General features: G+C 42.7%; 1 protein-coding gene across 1 annotated transcript in view; it reads right to left on the bottom strand.

Annotated features, from left to right (window-relative positions):
- Positions 1–12,080, bottom strand: part of CDHR3 (cadherin related family member 3) — a 60,997-nt gene that overhangs the window by 32,452 nt on the left and 16,465 nt on the right. The window contains exons 4-5 of the mRNA XM_065663832.1: positions 5,039–5,316; positions 1,538–1,740 (exon numbers count right to left, since the gene is read on the bottom strand). Of these exons, the coding sequence (XP_065519904.1) occupies positions 1,538–1,740; positions 5,039–5,087 (252 nt within the window). The 5' untranslated portion in view covers positions 5,088–5,316. The remainder of the gene's footprint in view (positions 1–1,537; positions 1,741–5,038; positions 5,317–12,080) is intronic.

Raw genomic sequence — 12,080 nt, forward strand, 5'->3', positions numbered from 1 at the left:
AATGAGTATCAACTGGCCCTTCAGAGGAAGCAGTCTCCAGCCTATACCTTTCTTGGCCATTCATTTTCATTCTTGTGTCACACTCTGCGCTGTGCTAGAATCTCTCATTATCCTGCCATGATAAAAATCAAGATGAGACTTTTTATCTATTTGCAGGGTTATTTTTTGTCCAGATTAATTTCTCAGTCCCACTCAACAAGCAGCAACATAAGTGTTTGTGCTGCAGAGATGGCATGGGACAGGAGCAAGCAGGTATAAAAAAAGGTCTAAGTTTTGCAGCAGAAGGGACAGCTTTTATTCAAAATGCCAAAATACAACCTAGGAAGGGAGTCCCACATTATGAATTCTCTGGCAGCATAGACAGCTTAAGGGATGTATCCATTCCCTTTTGCCTGTTACATCCCCTCAACTGATCCAGTTCAGGTGTTTGTGCTGCCACATCCCATGCTTCAGAGTTGAAAGAGGGCTTTTTGAAGGGGTTTTTTGAGCATTTCACCAATCTGGCTGTGGAGCAGCTAAAGAGCCAGCAGATGTTTGTGCTTGCTGGGAGGTAGCAGCATGGGAACAGCAGCAGCTCCCCACAGACAGGGCGAATCAATGAACCTCAGCCACCTGGGCTCACGGGCTTACTTTCCCCGTTTTCGTTCCCAGAAACATCAGCAAAGGGAATGAGAAAAATGCCCTGGTATCAGTTCTGTGAAACCTGAACTTCTGGGAAGCACCCAGAAGAATGCATTCAAATTGACTTTTCAAGACTCTTCTCAGTGTCTATGCGTATCTTTTAAAGACAGTCTTCAGTGTCACTGTTCAGGCTCAGACACACAAGCCAGTTACAATGGGATGACAAGTTATTGTGTGTCTGAACACTCATTGCCAGTGACAAATGTGAGCTAACACTTACTAATTTATCCAGCAATGAAAAAGAGTGTTAAGTAATAGAAATTGCTTTGCCTTTGCCATAGGACAAGAGCACACCATTAGACAGAAATAGATCACAGATGTGTGGAAGTGTGATAACTTCTTACCCGAGATAACTACTTTGTGTGTCACAGCGTTTGTCCAGAATTCAATATGACTTTGATCTGACTCAGCTTACTTTGTTTTGGAAGTGAGTCAAATTCATTCTAATTCTAGGTGAGAGTGGCCAAACAGAAGATGCATGTGGTTTAACTAAGCCACTTTAACTTCACAATGACTTCATATAAATTAAGATTAAAAGCTATGTACAAATCCCCAAAACATGGGGTCCTATGTATTCTTCTTCACCTCCTATTTTCCAAAAAATCACTCTTTTTTTAATCACAGAATAAATGGGACTATTGTGATAGATGTTTTTCACTAGATGCAATTAAAGGTTATAATCACTACTGCTGTTAAATTGTCGTAACTATTACAACATGTCCAAATACTACCACAGTCTGCATTTGCAACTCTTTTCTGATTAAACAATGAGACATTGTGCACTGTCAGTACTCAGTAATTCAGGAAACATCAGCCTACATGACTGAACATAGCTCAAGCTAAACGTAAAACTCACCCTGTATTCAAGATTTCCTTTTGGTTCGATAACAAAAGCCCCTGCAAGTGGGTTTGAATTTAGTATGGTAGGAAGTACTGCAACATCTTTAGAAGACAATGGAGAAACAGTTACATTGAAGGTATAAACCGTAACACCAGCTGCTGCATTTTCTTCAACAGTGCTTGTTGCAGGCAAGCCCTGAAGCAACTGGTTTCTTCTCCCTGCAAGATGAAAACGGATGTAAAATTACTTCTGGAAACCTTGGGCTAGCAGGAGCACACAGCTTGTGCCAGGAGCTGCCATTACTGAGCACAAAATAGCTTGATTCTCTGAATGGTGGCATTGCGCAGCAGTAAATACAGTGCTAATGGCAAAAGAATCAATCTTTTCTCTAATTCAGTACTGAACTCTTGTCATCTAGAGTGCCTGTTGTTAAAGTAGTATTCTTACTGCATTGTTTGCCTTCACATATGCCTTTATGTAGAAGCAAAGAAACTGAACATGTTTCTGTTGTTTCATTTCACCCCCTGTGCTAATTGCTGCTTCTGTGCACTGATCACTTCAAAAAGCACCTTGAATCACACAGACCCTGATGGCAAAGAAGCAATCTTTTGTGAATTACACAGGCTGCTCTGAGCAAGGGAGAGCAACCTCCAGCCCTTGGAGCAGATGCAGCCCCAGAAAAGCACCCTATGGTTCAAAACTGCCTGGAAGCAGCAGAGGCTGCTGCGGCATCCAACAGTTGAGCTCCTGCTTCTCAATCAGACCTTTGGACTCCCCAGACCAAAATCTTTGCTTGCTCTGTCACTGAGCTTCTGGGTTTTGTTATTTTAACAAAGGCTTGTGGTGCTTTGAGTGTCTATAAAACATAGATCAGGACAGCTTCTAGGGCATGCCCTGAAACAACATCTTAGTAACCTCATACACTTAAACTGATAATGTACCTCAATGTGAGACTGTCGCAGGGCTGACTGCTGCTTGGGGAGGCTTCACTGGCTTGTCCAAAGCACTTTGCTAAGAAAGGTGGCTGTGTTCAGTGGAACTTCCCAAACTCTGTGTGCCAAGAGGGAGGCAAACACTGCTCACCCAAGGGCCTGGCCAGGCTGTTCTACACTAGCAGTTACTGTAGCAAAGTATCCTTTTGCTGGGCAGCCACAAGGTCAAAAGCTGCTATGGAAACTAATCTAAGGCCATTAAGGCTGCAGCACGTTTCCATGCGGATGCTCAGGCTCAGCCTGGAGCTTGGGAGCATAATGCCCAGGGGAAATCTGCTGCTTTGCAACAGTTCTGCAGTGTGGGACAGAACCATCTCCCTTCTCTTCCTATGGTGCAGCTGGGGAAGAGTGGCCCTCATCAGCTACCAAAAAGGCCATTCCTCAAATGGAAGCAGGCTTTTTAATTTGGAATGAGACAGTTCAGGTCCAATGCTTTCCAATGACATTAGAAGAAGTCTTAGTGACTTTTCCCCCAAACTATCAAAAACTCTTTTTTCCCTACAACCCTAGGAAAAATTGAGAGCATTTTAGGGATAGGCCAGGTATGGCCTTTGTGTGATAGACATTACTCCTGTTACTGGCCTCTTAAATAACTTCTCCCCATAGGATCAGAGAAGACTTATGATCCCTATGCCTTTACTATATGAGAATCAAAACCAATCGCAGTAGATGAGTCCACAAGACAAAGCATGAAGTCACATGGTCTCCCTTCTTCCTGCATCCCACCCCAGGAGCCACTTGCAGGGTTTCCTGGAGCACTTCTTAGAGCAGCATGAATCCATCAGACACCTCCAGTTCTCCTGCACTGGGGGGACGAGAAGGAGGGAACACGGGCTGTGGGAACATACTAGGGTGTGCTGAGAGAGTTTGCCTGTGGGCAGACCACTTCCTCACACAGGGCCTCACTGGTAAAAGGCAGAGATGAGGTTCTTCCCTGGAGCTGCATGGAGGTTCCCGTGCTCCCACACTCTAGATACAGCAGGTCCAGGGATCATTCATCTGGATGGAATTGCCCTGGCCAAAAGGTCTTGGAGATTCTCTACAGGTGAGTAAGGTACAGGTGAGATGTGGGAGAGTGTGAGGTGGGAGCTGCCTGTAAGAGTTAATCCGAACAGGTCACACTGATACTCCGGCAGGGCTGAGTTCAGCTGAGCTGATACTGGTCTATGTCAGTGGAAGCAGGACCCAGTGAAGGACTGAATTTTCATCGTAAACAGAAATTGCCCACCCAAATGAGACTGGGATGAGAGGGACTTCTGGGCATATATTTCCATAAATGGAGCTGAACTTTGAGTATAATCTCCTGTGGACAGAACCTGATAAATCCAGTTCCCTCAGCAAGCCACAGCTCATTAACGGAAACCATTCATAAAATAAATGAAATCATTTTTAACATTTAGAAACGTGGAAAGAAAAGAGTTGCTATTTTATATTCTCTCTAAAGATTTCATTGGCTGTTTATTCAGGATTTGTCTTTCTAAATCACAAGTTCTTTCTTCTTGCTCTGTATTTTTAACTGAAATTTTCAGTACTGCACATAAATGGCTTCTTTTTTTTTTTTTTTTCACTTGATTTTACAAAAGTCCCCCTTCCATACCGCAAGCCTTGGCTTACCTTCTTACTGCAGAGAACAAAACATGCCTGAACCAATTTAATACATTATTTGTCAGAATTACCAGCACCAAACATTGACAAAAGCTGAGTCCAAGTGAAAGCAAGCATGAGACTGGCTTTGGGAAATACATGTATGTTTAAGTCTGTGATCTGTTAGCCTTTACATTGTGCTTTAGTCACGCCTTCAAGCTTTTCTCTCCCCACAAATATGCATGCTAGAAAAAGGAAAGGTGAGACTTGAATGCAGTGTCCTGGTCATCGTTTTGGGTACATCAGGAAAATCGCCAAATGCTGAGAAGCTCCTGAGGCTTGGCAGAAATCTTTCAGTTCCTTGAGAGCTGAACCCTGAGTGACTGTACCTGAGCAGCTAGCTTACGACAAGCAAACCAAGTGTTCCATGAGCCGCCCAGACTGCAGTTGGATGATCTGCTTTAAGTTGCTAATGTGCACATAGTCATATTGGCAAATCTCCCATGTTTTTACACTGGGCAAAGACAGTGATATTACCCTACTAATATTTCCCACAAGTGTTTGCCTGTTTGGTCCCATTTGCTTGGCTTATGCAAAGAGAAATGTTATTAATATTTCTACAGAGAATATAGGAGTATCAATATTAGATATTGTTTCCTGGAGAGCTGACCTCCTTTCCTACTCCAACACTGTCACACTGAGCAGCAGCTATTGTACACCAAGCGCCTCATCCAGCAAAGTGTCTTAGCAAGGAGCCATAGCCTCTTCTTTATTATACTGCTGTAACCACAGAGCTCAATCTAGTTCAGTAGGAAATAATTGTTACTTGATTTTTTCCGTCTGTGTCTGATCCTTAAATGTGCATTATAAAGCTCCCAAGAGAAAGAATAACAGCCAACAGTGTTCTAATTTTAGCAGCGTAATGAAAACATGTTCTTACCAGATACTACTCCCAGCAAGATGAGGAGAAGGAGCATGATCTTCATCATCTTTATGACCCTGTTCTTCACGTTCCCAGGACGCAAACTGAAGGAATATCATGGTATGTTTTCCCTAGTTTACATCAGCTCCACCTAAATTCTTGCTCTTTGTCGTGCCGTGGAGCAAAAAACAAAACAAGGGACCCATGTCTCTAAGGAAGTTTCTAAACACCCTCAGCTTGTTTGCTTGTCAGAGAACTGCTCCTTGCTGACACTCCATCCACAGACCTGGGCAACACTTTAGAAAACAATCATTAATAGTCCTTTCACTGCAATAATATTTTTTGAAGCATTATGAAAAGAATCTGTCATGTTCTAAATCTGAAAATACCACCCTGCTTTCATCGCTCTGGCAAATGAGGTGCTGTTTTCACATGTCAGAATCAAATACTCATGCTTTGTTACTTAAACCAAGAACCTGAAGTTTTCTCATTTCTCTGGCTACCAGAGAATTAGTCAGACAACACACAGCATATCTGGAGGTGAGATTACAGTGTATGTACATGATGAAGTTAGTTTTGCTGCAGCTGTCTCTGGAACAGCATGGACCACTATGCAAGGTACCCTGGCACCCTTAGATCAGGCATTTAGCTAGCTAGACCACAATACACCCATGCAACTTCTTTTGTTTTAAATCTAAGGACAACTCTAGCATTTTTTCACGTAGCATAGTACAGAGTTGACACAAAAACTGGACCTGGCTGCAGTATAGGTCATCAGCATCGACTCATAGAATAACTTGGGTTGCAAGGGACCTCTGGAGGTTATCTAGTCAAGCACCCTGCTCAAAGCAGGCTTAATTAGATCAGATGATTGGGGATTCGTCTAGTTGATCCTTGAGCACTTCCACACAAACTGAAGAGCTCTGCTAAGAAGTAGAATTTAGAGATTCAGGTTTAACAGTTCTGGAGAAGCCATACTAATTTGTGAGCTAAGCTAGCATCCCTTTATGGTTCTGCATGACACTGTGGCTGGCCCAGTGAAAGCTGACATTAGTTTAGAAAGCTCTGCCCCGTGCTCCTGTGTTTTATGTAGTATAAGCACGTTCATTGAATATGCTGAACATGAACAGCTAGTTTAACACTGGGACAGGCACTGCCTATGCTTGCTGCATGCTCACCTTAAACTGTTGTATAAATGTGCCCTGGAGGATTCTGCTGATACAATGAAACTGGAACAGATGCATCGGTAAAACCTACTGATTGGAACAGAGCCATACCCACATATCTGATACCGGCTTAGGGAACCGTAAGACACAGTCATTTGATGGTCGATCTGCATCTATTTTAAAGTGCTTCTAGAGCCTTGCCAGGTCCAGATGAAGCCTGGGTTCAAAGTGAATGTGTTCACACTGTATCATCTAGGAGCACACATTGCATAAACCTGTAGTACTGAAGAAGTTGGTCTTCCATCGCCCCAGGAAATGTGTGCCTAGACTTTCTGTTAGTGAAAAAAACATACATGGGAAACCTCACCCTCAAATGACACAGTTATGCTGGTAAGATATTAATGTAAATGTATTTCTATTTTCAAGAAGTCTAGCCTGTCCCTTTACCTACCTGATCATTGTCCACCCCTTCCTACACATTTCCTTCTCTACAATGAAGATTTTGATCTGACTGGACATCTCACAAAGATGAGGTCTTTGTGCACAGGTATGAACTAGGCTAGTACAATAAGCTTGTGATCTTTTACTAATAATCAGAACACTGTAAAACTGCTGCTAGCTTTATTCCCTCCTTTTAGTTGCAAAATACGATCTAGATGCTGCTGTTTCTGGGCTAGGTTTTAAAGTAGCCAGTCTTTCAGATACATGCATAAATTTGTTTGGTATCTAGCTTGAGTGATAGGACTGCTTCCATGCTATGCTCTCAATAGCTAGGCCTTTTCCAGAACTCAGAGGTCACAGGTTTTGTCCTTTATTTTCTTTCTCTTACTTCTTAGGCTGAGGGTTTTTTAGGGGAGTTGGTTTTGGTGGTATTGTGTTCGGGGGGAGGGGGAGGTGGTTCCTATAAATGCATTTTCCAACTTTTTGTTGTTGTTGTTCTTCCTTCATCTGAGAACCTACACAGATTTATTTTCAGCAAGAGTTCAGTGTCCATATACATAAATCAGGCTTTCCTCTGCACATCTTGTGATAGAGACACTATAAAGCAATATAGGAGACATGGATGGCAAAAGCATATGGAATACACACGCGCTTGAAGTGCCAGCCTTTCACCAGCTTCACCTGGAAGTGCAACAGGTAATTGTTTCAGGCGCTAAGTGAATACCCATAGAGTAGCTATTTTCTGTTTTCTCTCTAAATATGTCTTGAGGGCTTTCAGATATGCCCTGTTAAGCCTCGTGGTTCAAGCATGTTGTGAAAAGAGATTGTAGAGGTGTCCAGGGAAACATGGGGAGAGCCAAGTGTAGCACACAGTGAAGGAAGAGAGGGCAGAGGGCAGCTCAAAGGGATACAGTGTGTATGAGGGGCTCTGGCTCCTTCTTCCTTCAGTCGCTGCCAGTATGTCTCAGTACCTCCCTTAGATCCCTCTTTTCTTGCATTTCTCTGCTGAGTGGATTTCTGGGATTCTCTGATTCATCCTGCCAGCTTGTAAGGAAGAAAGTGAAAAAGCAGCCACAGTTAAAAGAGAGCCCAAACAGACTGAAAATTAAATAGAAATAAATACATGCATATTATCAAATATAGAGCTGGCTAGGAACAGATGAGATAGGAAAAGGCGAGCAAGGCAGAAGTTCCCTGGTGAGGTGGCAACAGTAAATCTGCCACTGCATGAAGGTCAGGAATGAGATTCTTGGGAGTATAAAGTAGCAAGATGAAGAGAGGTCAGGGCAGCACAAGTGAGAATACAACCAGGGAGTTTGCAGGCAAAACAGAGGGAAGAAAATTTAATTGGAGTAAATTATAAAGATCAAGGAACAAACTGGTGTTTTAATCATTCTTGGCTTTCAAGATGATTTGAAATCTGGGTACTTTAGAGCAGTGCAGAAAAAAATGTACTTCTGAATAAATGTCTTCTGTATTACCAGGTAAGATTGAGAATGTGAGGAAGACGCTATGTCTTTCAGGAAATTAAAGAGTCTTGGTTCCAGGGGAAAGACCAATATAGAATCACAGAATAGTTAGGGTTGGAAAGGACCCTAAGGACACCTCCCACTAAACCATCTCACCTAAGACTCTCTCCAACCTGGCCTTGAACACTGCCAGGGATATATCGAACTGCAAGAGACTGCACTGGTCTTAGGCTGAAAGCAGAGAAAAAGAACATGGGAAGAGAAGGGTATCAGGTGTGACAGAAGAGAATTTGATGTGCAAGCTTCCAATTGTCTGTCCTCGGGAAAGTGAGGTATTTTGCCAGAGGCCAGCCTCAGAGAAGTAATCTACTTGCATAACAAAATGTGCAGGTTCAGATCATTAATCCTTTTTCTATGCATTTAATTCTCAATTGACTTCCAGTCTGTCAACAGGAAAGAAATGTTCTATCACTTTTCAAATGCATCAGAGGTTCAAGACGTAATTTTCCCATTAATGGCGATTTCAGCCAGAGTAGTGGCTCCCTTCCGCTTAGCCAGCTCACAGGAAAGGAGACAGTTTGCTCTAACTATGGTAATTACTCACCAAAAATTGAGCAGCATAAGGAGAATTTTCACACACCTGATACAACCTCAGTTCAAGATTATTTCTTATTGTTATTTCATTAATTAAATTACCTAGACTGTCAGGTTTTATTTTAATCTCCTTTCTCTTTTAACACTACGGCTTCTCCATTCACCGCTTTGGTAACCTTTCCTAAAATATTAAAACAGTACCTTAGCATCCTACACCAAAAACTTATGCACCATTTCATTACATTTCTCTGCTAAAAGCTTCCTCTTGTACCATTTGTGAGTGACAAGAGCAAACTAAAAGTCATGAGTACTACCCAGGCTACCTTAATCTCACCCAAAGTGATCCCAGTTTAGCAAGGTTAGCAACCCACACAATTACACAAAAATAATCGCAGACGGATATCTGGGCCATCTATTTTCTATCATTAAATAGTGGATGCATACACTCACCAGTCACCTAATAATTAACTTAAGGTGTCTGTTAATAACAGAACTTTTGGTGGGACCGAGGTTTAAGAAAAGAACAGTTTAAAATCTGGGTAAGTTCATGCAGAAGCCCCAAAACAATGCTCTTGTCAGTGCTGAAAAAAAGTTCTCCCATTGCTCCAGCAGTTATACACCCAAGGGATGACAGCAAAGAAGGAATCCTGAGAGTCTGTCTTTTGCCACGAAGAATCTGAGCACTTATTTTAGAAGGTCTGGGAGTACGTAAGGCATTAAGATTGAGGAGATTGTTCTGATCCTTCCCATTCCCTCCACTCCATCTTGACAAACGTGGATTGAGGCAGACAGACAATTACAAGGACATAGGTTCAAGAAGGCTCCAGATGCACTTCAATCCTCCATACAAAGAGGTCAAGTGATTTCTCCAAGACCACACAGGAAGTCCAGAAGAGCTAAAGTTCTTGGTCCCACTATCAGTCTCAATCCTGGTGACTGTAAGACGTCATGACCGTAAACAGCACATTGCTGCCAAATGCTTTTCTCTTTGAGAAGTTCTTGTGCTGCTTAAAAAATACTACATTTTCTTCTGCATTAACACAACATGGAAATCAGTGAAACACAAGCTTCAATATTCATTCACCTGAGCAAAAGTAGATGTTATCAGCAACTACTTTGTGTTTTGTGGTACAAGACCAAAAACGTGTGGTGGCGTAAAACATTCAGTACCTGTGAGAAATTATGTCACTTGTTCACACCAGTCATTTATGTTGCTTAAATTTCAGTTGTGTGATTTGTCTTCCAAAATGTTTTAGTGCAAGTAAAGATTCAGTAAATAAGGTTTCAAGGCCAATGAAGACCTTTTTCTGAGTTTATTGGATATTGGATCAGGGCCTGAATCCATGTGGCTATACTTTGTACCTCGTGATACAGCGTATTACAAGTTTGTCTGTTACTGTAATTGCTGGGCCACCTGAGCTGATTGGTAAATATATAAACAAGGATGTGAAGTAGCAAGTGATGCAAATGCAACAAGAAAGAATGCTCTGGGCAAATATGGGTACAGAAACTCCAAGGTTTCTATGTACACAGTGTGATGCACTTAGTCAAGTATTGTAATGTATCACCAAGAATAACTTAAACAGACCTTTGCATCATGAAACATACTGTATCTTACCTATTTTATCAGCAAAAGGGATTAGATTGTATTTTGCAAATGCAACCTTGAATTTTAGCACAAATAAAACGTTTTCTGTTTGCTTTGGGAAAACAAAACAAAACAAAAAAGTATGCAATTAACAGAAAAGAGCATGGCTGGCCACAGAATGAGGGCTCAGGCAGTGGAGTTTCACTTGGAGGTGGACAGTTTCTGTCTCATTGCTCCAGGGCTCCAGTGAGCTTTGCCTCAAGTCCCGAAGGGTGCTGAATTTACTCATTTCTCCTCAGCAGCCTGTAGCCTAACATAGCTGGAAGAGGACATTCTCCTCTAGGTATTGGCATGGCAAAGCAAAGCCAGTGAGGACAAGAGAAACACTGCATATACCTCCTAGGTATAGGCTTCCCCTGGGGAAAATGTGGCTTCTGCCCTCCTCTGTAGCTGTACCTGGCATCTAGCAGATGTGTGTAAGGAGGGATATTTTCTTGTGAGACCTCACCTGGAGCATTGTGTGCAGTTCTGGTGTCCTCAACATAAAAAGGACATGGAACTGTTGGAACAAGTCCAGAGGAGGGCCACGAGGATGATCAGGGGCTGGAGCACCTCCCGTATGAAGATAGGTTGAGGAAGTTGGGGCTGTTCAGCCTGGAGAAGAGAAGGCTGCGTGGAGACCTCAGAGCAGCCTTCCAGTATCTGAAGGGGGCCTATAGGGATGCTGGGGAGGGGCTCTTCATCAGGGACTGTAGTGACAGAACAAGGGGTAATGGGTTAAAACTTAAACAGGGGAAGTTTAGACTGGATATAAGGAGGAAATTCTTTCCTGTTAGGGTGGTGAGGCACTGGAATGGGCTGCCCAGGGAGGTTGTGAGTGCTCCATCCCTGGCAGTGTTCAAGGCCAGGCTGGACAGAGCCTTGTGTGGGATGGTTTAGTGTGAGGTGTCCCTGCCCATGGCATGGGGGTTGGAACTAGATGATCTTGAGGTCCTTTCCAACCCTAACTATTCTATGATTCTATGATTCTATATTTCTCTTTTCCCTGTTTGTTTCACAGTATAAGCTGCAGTCTGGCTGTTGGACTGAAAGAGGACAACACTTTTTAATGCAGGGCCTTGAATAACTGCAAGATGACTGCTCAGGGTTCTGTGCTTCCAGTGTTCCTGTAAGCTTCTGCCCCCATCAAATGACTATCCATCAGCTGACTGATGGTAACCACAGGGTGCAGTCTTAGTCCTACCATGACCACGGATCAGATACGTCAAATGACACATCAAATCCTCAGCTTGATACCGCCTGAGGATTTGATGCATCATTTTTGTTTCTGCTCCACTCTCATGCTTAGCAACACCCGACACAGTAGTACCATGATTTACTCAGCTATGTGAGGACATGAGCACAGAAACATGAAGGAGAAAGATGCAATAGTCATTGCTGACTCTGTTCCTTGCTGCCTGTAAGATCTGTGACTAGAGAAAGCCTTCAGAAATATGACACAGGGATAGGACCATATTCATCTGGGTACAGACACAGAATCCCTTTTTTACAGTTGCGGAGTTTAGATTGTGCTTATTTGATCTGAGAGCAAATATGAGTGAAAAAAATAAGCCACTTAGAAATGACACATTTTATCTGAGTAATGACTTGAATGAGCCTCCAACCACATTAATAGGCAAAAGGCAGCAGGAAACCAGTGCAATACTCCATATATAGATACTTCTTGCCTGTGGATTTGAACATCAACACCAGGGAACAGCCTGAGACCACAAGAGTTTTCTTACTGACACAGAAGACCCCAT

This window comes from Lathamus discolor, chromosome 1 (genome assembly GCF_037157495.1).
Source record: "Lathamus discolor isolate bLatDis1 chromosome 1, bLatDis1.hap1, whole genome shotgun sequence".
Taxonomy (NCBI): Eukaryota; Metazoa; Chordata; class Aves; order Psittaciformes; family Psittacidae; genus Lathamus; species Lathamus discolor.